The sequence below is a fragment of the Nilaparvata lugens genome, chromosome 2 (assembly GCF_014356525.2).
Source record: "Nilaparvata lugens isolate BPH chromosome 2, ASM1435652v1, whole genome shotgun sequence".
Taxonomy (NCBI): Eukaryota; Metazoa; Arthropoda; class Insecta; order Hemiptera; family Delphacidae; genus Nilaparvata; species Nilaparvata lugens.
The window spans coordinates 47,881,732-47,894,417 of record NC_052505.1 but is presented as its reverse complement, the minus strand read 5'-3'; the positions used below and the strand labels follow the sequence as shown (position 1 = coordinate 47,894,417).

Sequence of the window (12,686 nt, the reverse complement as noted above, 5' to 3'; positions counted from 1 at the left end):
TGCCTTAATTGTTATTCAGAAGACCTTATTAAAGGCAATTCTTGGAAAGCCCAGACGTTTCCCTAGTGACAATCTTTTCAGGGAACTGAATGTGCTGACTGTCAGGCAGCTTCACACGAAAAACTTGATAATCTACATGAATAAGCATAGTAATCTTTTCAATCTCCGTTTATCACCATACAATCTTCGTCCCTCATCCATCACTTTCGAATCTCATCATACAGTTTTATCCATTTGTAGAAGGCAGTTCAATTACATTGTCCATAAACTTGTTAACGTAATACCTGATCATTTTATCTCTAACAATTTGACCAGAAATCTTTCTAACGAAATAAGTCAATGGATCACATCGCATAACTCTACTGATTTATTATTTGATTTCTTGTAACTTTTCACCTTTCAACTCTTTTTTTCTCTTAAATAAGTTCATTATTTCTTGTTAATTGTCTGTATTCTCGAGATTTTTTATTATACAAATTTCATACTTATAATTTATATTTTTGTTTATGCTTTCACTTGGTTCTGTAGTTTTTTGTAACACTCGGCCCTGCGCACAGGCTTTGCCTTTGCAGGGACCTTCCGTGTTTTTGTTAACCTGCTATTTTAAGAATTTGTTTTAGTTTTAAGTTATTTATTTCATAACTACTTTGTACAATAACTATGTTGTAAAAAGGATAAATAAATTGAATTTGAATTTGAAAAAAAATTTGAATTTGACTATGGTTAAGAGAGTCAGCTGTGCCGTTCCGCGTCGACTGTTTCCCCTTCCACAGCGACAAATCAAATCGCAAATACATAACAATATACATCAATGAATTTGCAATGAGAGTGGCTACATTAATTATTCGGCTCATTTTCCTTTGAAATTACTTGTTTCGAAGTTAATCAAAGAAAACAAAAAAATCAAATCGCAAACCCCCAAAATTTTTACATAGGCCTATATATTATTTTATCAAGGAAACTGTTAATTTCATTGGAAAAATGAATATAACCAATATTGTAGTCCATAATGTAACGAATCAAATGGCATATAATAGAACTGTTTCTGATCAATGGTTACAGAGATAATTGATTTCCCGTGTTTACCTGCATTTTTCATGTTTTAGGGGGTTGGGGCGGAAAGCTCCAAGGGGATTTCTTGGGACTTTTGGGAGAATGACCCTCAGGGAGGGTTCTATCGATGGTGGGAAATTCAGCTTTTATTTAATTTTCGGATTAAAATTGCTTTTCTGGACCTTCATTGACTGGGCTATACTGGATATATCAATCTTCCATTTACCAGTCCAGTAAGCTCTTAACTGAGCTACTGTGCCACTCTCTGATATAATGATTGAATGCTTGAAGGGGGTTTCATCTTATGTAAGCATTGAAATGACTACCACAGTCAATGTTACCAACTTATTATTTTCTATTTTCCCGCGCTGATCCTCTACAGGGTGTTTACAAACTCCCTACCAATACTCTAGGGCATTGTTCCTGGGTAACAAACATATCTAAACATCATAATTAAATTGTCCGGAAGTCTTCAGTTACTCACACAGCGACCATTTTGCTTTTTCAACATTTTTTTCTAAATAGGCCTAATTGTTGAACATACGAAATTGAAACTTTGCAATTCATAACTAGACAAAGCTACAAAAAATTATAATAATAATTTTCACATTCATAAAACAAATTGCAGCCATTAAAAATGTTGTGTCTTAAATAATTCAGAATGTCTTGAATAACTCAGAAACCATTGGTTTTACAAAACAATACAGGATTAATTTTTTTTAGTAAATTAATTAGCTATCAATTAGTACATGCTGCTTTAAGATTGGACCAATATTAACTGAGATATGGCAGCTTTAGTGACAAGACACCACTGAGGGTTAGTTGCAGTGCATACCAAGGCATGCAGCTAATGTCTGCCACAACATCCACAGTCTCTGTCTGCTTTGCATGTCATTTATAAGATATTTAAAATTATTTCAAACTCGAATATTCATGTTACATAACCTCTTGGTCTTGGCATAAGTCTTGGCAAGTTGCCATATCTAAGTTGATCTTGGACAATCTTAAAACATCAGGTACTAATCGATAGGTAATTAAATTTACTAAAAAAGTTATTCCTGTAATTTTCTGAAAACCAACGTTTCTGAGTTATTTAAGAAACAACATTTAAATGACCGTCATTTTGTTTTTTTTTGTCTAGTTGTTATAAATGATTGTGTAGATTTTCAATTTTGTATGGTCAACCATTATTTAAAAGAAAATATTAGTGAAGCAAAAAGCCGCTGTGTGAGTAACTAGAGACTGTCGGACAATTTAAGATACTCGATATGTCTGTTACCCAGACAATGCCTAGAGTATTGGTAGGGAGTTCGTGAACTCTTGTATATAACTACTATCTATTTTTCCTACAGTTACCCGAAAAATTGCTCATTCCCGCATCAATTATAGTACGCAAATACCTTATTCACACCCAGTGCGGGAATGTAGATTTGAGTTTGGCCATAGTTATTTTGTGCAACTAGTGCGCAAAGTGACCGTTTGCTGCAACCGAAAGAAACGTTTACGCCGAGCCGTAGGCGAGGGCGGAATGGTCTTGAGTGCAGCAAACCAACTTTCGCACATTTCACATTAAGTTTTTCCTACAGTACATTGAATATGAAAAGTGGGTAATTATGGGTAAAATTGCCTGAAATGCTCAAATGTTTTGTCTGTGTATTTATATTGATAAAAAACCTTACTTTATTGTCAAAATGAATAAAAATGTTTCCTTGGTTTTTACTATCTAATACTAATAATTACGCGTTGTGCTTCGTTGCACCTCTGCTCACTAGAGCAGCCACAAGCAAACTGTTACCAACTTCATTTTGATTTTGCTGCACTGTTTGCTCCATATAACCTACTAAGTATTTGCGTTGCCATGTTGCAAATCTGGAGTGCAGAAAAATTTTTCCCGCACTAGAGCGGAAAGTGATTCTTTGCGTTCTGTAATCAGTGCAGCAATGGCCACTTTCAACGTAACGTAGGAAAAGTACTTTGCCGCACTCCAAATTTGCAACATAACAACACAAAATAGTTACGGTAACACGCTTTATGACGGTAGAGTGCGGCAAAGTATAAGAAATGTTGGTAAACCTGAATATGTTTCTGGCTGGAAATTTTTGTAAAACAGCTGATTATTACCGCCAGATATTGAATAACAACCAGTAAATAACAAGAAGTTTTGATAGTATTCAATATCAGTATTTTATTTCTATTCAAGTTATCATGAACGATTTTCATGGTGTGAGATGCCTATATTTTTAACTATGATAAATTGGAAACATTTATCAACCATTTTTATGATCAAGGAATCAAGTATTTTTATCTTTATTTACTTTTGTGGTTAGGTTACTCTTGTTTCTGATACTAAGGCTGTGATTGTTATATTTTCAAAACAATAATGTATCCATTAGGTTGAAACATAAAATATTTACACTTCAAAAAAATTTATTCAGTTCTTCAACTCCCCGAAACATCTCTACTCACATTTCCGTAGAACAACTTCAATGAATGCCATTGATGAATTAGAAACAGAATACAGATAGATGTTATTGAATACCGTAATCAAAACACTGGATTTACATCCCGTTTACTCAACAGTGACTTGAATGATTGAAGTTCAGCATTTCAGGTAAATGTAATGTCTATATAATATAATTTAATCACGTTTTAATAATACAGTATAATCTTATTATACTTTCACGCTGCTACTGGTCGCTTGGCCAGAAAAGCAGAAAGGCCAATTGACACGTTTACTAATGTATTTACAAGAAAAAACAGCTGAAACTATATTTTTACACTAATTGTGTATAAATATCATTCAGACTCAAACTTGAGGATATTTGGAACTGGAATAAATGGTACACATGAAATTTCATAGAATGGTCAGGTTAGACTTGAGTCTGTCCTGAGGGCTGATCACTAGCCTAATCATTGATCAGTCCTGGGCATATTAACTTATTTATTTATTTACATTAATAGAAAAATTAAAACATAAGCTTACAGCTTTGATCACATAGACAAATTAATCAATAAAACATATTTATGGGCACCGTATAAGTATAAAAGCAAAGTTTTGCTGCAAAACTTTTGTGTTTTCAGATAGGAGAATATTAAACTGTTAGGCACAGGTGAAGTATAACGTTTGTGAGGCTCATTGATGGCTCAAAATACATATATTATCCAGACAAGTGATATGGCCATTTTTACACTTGCTGATTACTTCTTGTAGATGAAGTATTAAATTGAATCTCATATAACTTTATAATATTCATTCTATTGTCATTAGACTGAATTTGGAATAATTCTGTTGTGGAATGGTTGCAATATTTATTATCAGCATTAAATAATATGTTCACCCTCTATTACTGACTTTTCACATTTTATGGTAACTGTAGGAAAATTTAATGTGCAATATGTGCATAAAGTTTCTTTTCTGCACTCAAGAAATCATCATTCCGCACTCGCCTACGACTCGTAGTGCAATCAATGCAGTAATGGTCACATTAAGGTATCTGTAGGAAATAGTTATTTGTGCAACTAGTGCGCAAAGTGACAGTTTGCTGCACCGAAAGAAACGTTTACGAAATGGCTTCTTGAGTGCAGCAGAGGAACTTTGTGCATGTATTTCCATTAAATTTTTCCTACAGTTACCATTGAATATGAAAAGTGGGTAATCATGGGTAAAATGATGGCTGAAATCCATTAATAACAACCTCTATTCATTTAAAAATTAATCCCTTGAAGTTGAAAATTCTCAGCCAAAGTTTTCATTTTTATTCATTCAAGAATCAGAAAAAATACAGATGGAACAAAAAATTTCGCATGCATTCAAAATACACGCCAAAGCTGATTGGATGGCTGCAAGATGGCTGAACCGACAAGCGCACGACCTAGTGGGAAGAATTGTACCTAAGTTTGTTTCATCCAGCTAAAAAGTACTGAAACAGGATTCAGAAATAAATTTAGACTTTTGTCAAATTACCGAGAAAATGCTCAAAGTAAACTGAAAATATTTATAAAAATAACATAGACAACAGAGAATATTTTATTGTAGTAGGCTATTCTTATGTTTTTTATTATTTTTATTTATATGGATATCGAACGGTAATCATTTAACCTCAAAATTCGATTTTTATAATTTATATTTGCTACTTTTCTCATTGCTTGCAGTTGAAATAATAATTATCAATAGAAAAGAACTATTATTTATTATTAAATGATGAGAATTCGTAAATGATGATTATTAATTATGATTTAGATCAGTGGTCGCCAAACAGTCGATCGCTAGCTACCGGTAGCTCGTGGGGGTTTTGGTAGCTCACAGAAATGCTTGGGTTGTCAACCATGCATTGAGAAACATGACTACAAAATTCTGTATTTCTCAAAGATATGAAATTGAATGTTTCAAATTTGCATCTTCAGGGAAAGATAAGACATTGGTGGATGATTTGAACTGTAAAATCGTTTTCCAAGGAGCTTGAGATGTGGGAAAAGAATGTCGTCCAGTTTGAATATAAACACTTTTCCAGTCTGAAGAAAATCAATGACGAGGAAAATCCTTCACAGCACCTCAGCAATAACCAATAAAACGTTACAGTTCAGACTTCAGACAACAGTTTGATCAACGATTTCAAGATTTTAAAAGCATATCGAATATGGTACAATTCGTCAACTCTCCTTTTGTAGAGATCGATGCAGAAGTATTGCAGCTTGTGTTGTAAAAATTTTTGGGTGGAGATCAGGCTTCAGTTGAAATGGAATTTGTGGATTTTTAAATGATCTTGTCTCTCAGATCACTTTCTACAACTGGAAATATTTGGCCTCAAATCCCCAAAGAAAAATATCCAATTATTATTCAAGTTGCATTGAGGTTGAAAGCTATGCTCAGCTCTACCTACTTGTGTGAATCAATATTTGTCAAGTATAAAATTCATAAAAAATCGATATAGGAACAATTTTTGGACAACTGCATCAGAATGGCGGCTACAACGTACACTCCAAACATCAAGAAATACTTGATCGCCAAAAGAGTTCCTCTCTCTCATTGAAATGTACATTTCAACTTTTGTTATACTTTTTGCTATGAGATAAGTAGATTTCAACACTAGAAATGTAATTTATAGGGAATGAAAGATACTGCCTTTATTCTAATATTCCTTGTAGCTCACTAGAAGATTTATAATGCTATTCTAGCTCACAGGCTCATAAGTTTGGCGACCACTGATTTAGATGAACATTATTCTGTGTTTTGGATTTCTAGTTTGGGATTTTATCATAAATGTAGGGTAGCCATTGAAATGATTCTTATCTAAATCTAACCACAGTCATTGTTACCAACTAATTTTTGTTTCGTGAACTAATCCTGCATATAACCCACCAACTATTTTGTGTTGCCATGTTGCAAATCTGGAGTACGAAAGTAATACTTTGCGCACTAGAGTGGAAAAGTGATTCTTTGCGTTCTGTAATGAGTGAAGGAATGGCCACTTTTCAAGGTAACTGTAGGAAAAATGATTATTCGTAATGAATTACAGTAGCAACGAATTTAATTGAAACCAGGTTTTTGATGTGATAACTGTACCAGTCATATATTCCTAATTGGACGTGGATTGCTCAAACCTGTAATTAAGGAGTCACTTCGAGTTTAAGCCCAGAGAATTTGTTTTAATTATAAATTAGAATTAATCGATAATAGTAATAAATAAATATTATTTCAAGCTGTTCTTCATACTTATGTTTTTTCTCAACAAATATGTTCTTACGTAAGAGTTATGTTAAACTGACAGATTTTAAATTATATTGATTTGCTTTTCATGAGTAATAAAGAACTATTTGAATTGACTGTATTGCAGATACGTTTACAACCAGGTGGTGAGCGTGCTGACACTGACGCAGCTGACGCGCGTGTTCGAGCAGAGAGGCAATTTCGACCTGCGTCGCCTGTTGGCCGGCTCTGAGCGACTCATCGACCACCTGCTCCACTTCACAGAGACCCAACCCGGCTTCCTCCTTGGTGCCGTCAAGTGCCTTCCTATGTCCAGCTCTACCCGCGACCTCATCAGTCAGACCATCGTCAACTCTTGTGCCAAAATAAAGGTAATAGTCCTTCATCAGTCACACCATCGTCAACTCCTCTGCTAAAATTAAGGTAATAGTCCTCTACAGGGCCGGATCCAGGGGGGGGGGGCAGCGGAGGCATCTGCCCCGGGCACCGAGTTAAAGGGGGCGTCAAATTATAGTCGCCATTTTCTTATATAGGTAATAAATGCTTTAGGCGTTCATATCTGACGTAATTGTTAATTTGAAGTCTCAATATATTATAGTCTCCGTGCACATTTTGAATTTATTTCTCTCTTATATTTTTGAAAAACCAACAGAACAAAATAACAATTATTTTTATAGCCGCAGTATACTTCCGCTGTATGAGCGTGGCATAGCAAAGAAAGTCCGAAAAATAGAATTATTTAAGAACTTAATAAAATTATGATCTTGTGGATCTATTTTTTTCCTGTAACTACAATATTTACTGCTCTATTAACTAACTAATAATTTCACTGCATAATGCTTTTGTTTTACTTAGTCTGTGGCCATATCTAGATTTGGGAGAGGAATAGCAAAAGATTACATTTTTTGCCTCCCTATCATTTTGATGATGTACTTATTGTATGAATCAAAAAAGAATAATAGCATTGTTTTCAATTATGTATGTTAATGAAAATGAACTATGACACAATTTATATTATCATTAAAAATGCCTTATAATTCAACCTCAGTTTTATTCCAACCTCGTTTACGACTAATATAGTAATAATCCCTCGCATTTTTGTAAATTGGTCGGTGAAGGTCGATCGTGAGGGGGGCGCCAAAAGTAACGCTTGCCCCCTCCCCCCTAGAAAAATAGGTAGATCCGGCCCTGGTCCTCTAGAGTGAAATTCACGTTAGTGCAAATGATACGACTACGGTATTGCAGATTCTCTGTTACCACCTTCTTCTTCTATATTATAAGTTGTGATTCAAGTCATTCCGGTATATCTGACGTAATATTAATGCTGATTCTTGTTAATGATGATCTACTCTATCTCAAATATATTTCATTTGTCAAGAGAATATATTTTCTCTTCACCTAATTATGCATTTTCATAATTGAGATATTATATTGTGTCAGTTTATTATGTTTCTTCATAGTCAACAAATGATTTGGCAACAATGCGGAGGTAGAAAAGGATCTGTTTTGTCTAATAACAGACAAGGATAGTAAATCAATGTCAATCAGCTATTGAATTCATAACGTAGTCGTCTGGTACTTTTTGCGGGAGAATGCTCAACTAACTGAATTTTTCACTAAAGTGTAAGGAAATCAAATCGAAATAATACATACGAAGTAGATCATATCAAGTCAGCAGATTTTAAAATATTATAATAATATTTTAAGTATAATAATCAAGCAAGAAATTAAGGTTTAGGTCTATGTGTAAACAATTATTCTGTCGTAGTACAGGAAACTATCCCATATAATTTTCAATCAACTCATTAAGAAATTTGACCTGGATAATATGCTACTGGTTGCCCCAAAACCTCGTAAGTTCGGTCCTTTGTTTAGTTTTTTCCAAGAAATTCCCGTGATATTAAACAGCCAGAAAACATTAATCGCACCTCCATTGAAGATAATAACATTTTGGAAAAGTAAGCTTAAAATCGACTTATCCATCTCAAATTAGTACTGGCTTTTGAGGAATTTCCGTGTTCAATTTACTATATCTTCTTATTATTACCAGTTGAATGTATATTCCTCTAGTGATAACGTTGTCCTCTACAAACAATCTGAAACCAATTAAACCTTTCTATCTTGATTTGATCTATTCTAGCTTTGGAAAATCATTCTTAATATCACAAATTATTTGTCAATTATTATTTGCCATTATTTGTTTCTCTTCATCATAATAACGTAATGATACATGCTTAAAGAATAAATGCGCTACTTTACTGACATTTAAATTGATATTATTATAATATCATACATGTTTTCGTCAACTTCACGGCTCTATGGTTATTTGCTTGGAATATCTAGTTCGATTTACTGGGGTTCTAGAAGACCGGTATTGGTTTGTTAGTCATAAAAAACCTGACTGCACATTTTAATCATACAACCTTATTTTGAAATTCTTATATGAATACAGACTAATTGGTCCTTTTTTGATTTTCAGAATTTAGTGTTTGCAATATTAATAGCTGACAACAAATTGATAACAGTTGTGAAAATGAAGAAGTACAATCTGCATCCCGCCGACCTGCACATAATTTTCAATATGGTCAACTCCTCAGAATCTTTCAAGCCCGCTGAAAGTTGGACACCTATTTGCTTACCAACTTTTGATGCCAGGTAACAATCAACTGACTACAATGAAAGTTTAACAAACTATTTAGACGAAATAAGATTCCCATGTTGTCGACTACAATATTTATGTTGAACTTTTTTGTTGATAATGATCAAGTTTTTATAGTGAACTATAAATTTGGTAGTTTTACTTTGGTGCTTTGTTTGACTAGTGAATTCTCTAAATTGGCTGGCTATTTAGTTAAGTTATTGAAATGTTGGGTATGCTGGAAAATGTGGGATCTGAAAAGAAGGATAGTAGATCAGTCATAACGAGGTTAAATTCAAGTCAATGTGAATTTTTGATAATCATATTCAACTTCATTCAAGTTATTTATATGTTTTAGACATGGCTTTTTATCAGACTTATTGTTTTATATATAGTTTTATAAATCAAGTGGGGCTTCGTGATGCACGGAGTCAATATCAACTTATAATAATAAATAATATTGCCGTGTTGCTTAACTATACAGAGTTGGTGTAAATTATGGAAACAGCTTGGCATTTATTTTACAAGGATAATTTGACAGTAGGTTTCATTTTGAGAACCTATTCGATAAAAAAAGCAAACACTCAATTCTGTCGCTTCAAAATTTTGGCCCGCCACCTTGGAACAACCATTTGAATCCAATTCCATTGTTTTAAATGGGAAAGTGGTCATATGATACCGTACATAATTTTGAAACAGAATTTCATGAGAAATTCAATGGCGAGAACCGTACATCGATATCTCAACCCGTTTTAAGTTTCTCACATTTGAAGATACTAATAAATAATAAAAATTGGAATAAAAACATACATAGAAAATCTAAAAAAATCATCCAACCATTAAATTTAACTTTTTCAAGTATTGGTAAACACTTATGGTAACATCTAATCACATATTTAACACTTTGAACAGAAAAGTTTGATCTGTCAGATTTTCAATGTACTCATTTATTTAATTTTTGTATGATTAATTAGTATCTCTAAATGTGAAAAACTTTAAAAGTAGTTTTTTAATATAAAAGGATTCCCAATGAAACATTCTATCAAGTTATCCGTGTAAAAGAAATATTAAGCTGTTTCCATAATTTTTTCCAACCTGTATAAAAAGGCAGTATGATTATCCATTCTATGAAAGATTCGTTCTCAGTAACAACATAGTGTATGAAGTTCATTGATTTTTTCATCCATTAAAATTGAGAAATAATGTTATTAAAATTGAGCAAAGTATTTGATCTTTGATATTCGATCTTAGATTGATTCCCGGTTCCACCAAACTCAATCAAGATATTTGAACATGGTCAAATTAGGTTCGCTTCACGAGTGCATTGGAACATATGATTTCTATTCTCACGTGTACTATCGTTAATTGCAGTGCACATTTGTAAATCGTACCCGTCTCAACCATATTCAAATGTCTTGGCCAAGATTGGTGGAACCGGGCATTATATTTGTTTGATCAGTGTCAGAAACAATGATTTAAAGGATAATGCCTGGTTTCACCAAACTCGGTTAAGACATTTGAACACAGCAATGTGACCAGTGCCTCATCAAGGCCAGCGGTAGCGAGCGACATATCCATGTTAGAAACTGAAATATTAACTAAAGGAACACATAAGAACTGTGAAAAACAATAAGAAAAGTAGGTAATGGAATAACAACTAGGCCTATAGCAACTCAATTACACAGAAATAAACACCAGAGCAGACAACAAACAGGAAACAGAACACCTTGTTGACAAGTGTGTGGATGTGTGGTTTGCCAGAGCTCGCCTTCACTGGTCTTCGCTCGTGCACAGTGCACTCTTTGTAAACCGTACCTGATTTAACCATGTTCAAATGTCTTGACCGAGCATGGGACCTGCAATAATTTAACAATTTTTTTTTTAATTAATTCATATTTGACATAATTTAGTAATTACTCAATGTTTGTTATTCTATTTTTCAGCGCTTACATGCATGGGCATGTTTCATATCTTTCTGAAGATTGTGAGGCCTGCCTACTACTTCTAAGCATCGATCGCGACATGTTTTTCAACCTGTCAGAAGCCAAACAGACCATTGTCGATGTAAGTTGCTGTTCAATTTTTCAAACAGGATTGGGCGATGAGGCATGGATGATTTAGAATTTACACACTCATTTTTATAATTCTCAATGGAAGCTCAATTTTATCAGTGAGTTCCTACAATCTTTACATTTTAATAATCAAAGAAAAAACAACAACATTGATTACGTACGAAAAATAACATAATTGGAATGGCATCCATTTTTCTCCTAACACAACTGTAGACTGTGTGAGAAATTGATGACAGAATGCCGTGCAACAGATAACCTTGCCTTATCTGCCATGGAGGAAAACTTTTTGCACAAAGATTTGGATTTTCTGTTTTTGTAGCAAAAATTGACTGTTTGGTATGGCATTATTCAACAGTAGTTAGATATTGCCACTTCTGGGACAACTCTTCAGCCATGTAAGATGTTCAAGGTTACCAAACCTAACCAAAACAGAACTATCCTAACCTAGCCTAACCTAACTTAACTTAACTCCCCCACCCACTAGTCAAGATAGACATTTTCAATGACTCTACCTCCTCCTGTGACATGACTCATTCAACATAGAAATTTTCAATGACTCCCACTCCTGTCACTAATGACCATGATCATCAGTCTCTCTATCAGTATTCAACATTTCTGTCTGTATGGCAAGGTTGGGTCGTCCTCTCAGCTCCACTCAGTGTTCAGTCAGTGGTCAGTCAGTGTTCAGTCACTATTCAGTCAGTGGCACTCAGCATCCTAATGTACTTATAGCTATTAAGTATAACCACTCAGCTCCACTCAGTGTTCAGTCAGTGGTCAGTCACTGGTCAGTCAGTGGTCAGTCAGTGTTCAGTCACTGTTCAGTCAGTGGCACTTGGCATCCTAATGTACTTATAGGTACTAAGTATAACCACTCAGCTCCACTCAGTGTTCAGTCAGTGGTCAGTCAGTGGTCAGTCAGTGTTCAGTCAGTGGCACTCGGCATCCTAATGTAATTATAGCTAAACTATATCTAAGGAGATGGTAATAAGTATACAGTTTGGAATATATTCTGATTCTAGTCCACCAAACCTTGATGGACTGTTAAAGAAATGTAGTAGCTCAATTTCACATGTCTATTGTGAAGAACATTATTTACTTACATTATTGGAGGAAATACGTCTATGTATACAAGAATCTCTTGCATCTACAACACAGCAGAATAGTGTTGGTGCTGATAGACATAACTATAGATGTTCATTGCAGATTGTCCATG

General features: G+C 34.1%; 1 protein-coding gene across 1 annotated transcript in view; it reads left to right on the top strand.

Annotated features, from left to right (window-relative positions):
* LOC120349631 (protein SAND-like) overlaps positions 1 to 12,686 on the top strand; it is a 119,766-nt gene that overhangs the window by 53,637 nt on the left and 53,443 nt on the right. Inside the window, exons 4-6 of the mRNA XM_039420105.1 lie at positions 6,888 to 7,131; positions 9,240 to 9,415; positions 11,342 to 11,504. Of these exons, the coding sequence (XP_039276039.1) occupies positions 6,888 to 7,131; positions 9,240 to 9,415; positions 11,342 to 11,504 (583 nt within the window). The remainder of the gene's footprint in view (positions 1 to 6,887; positions 7,132 to 9,239; positions 9,416 to 11,341; positions 11,505 to 12,686) is intronic.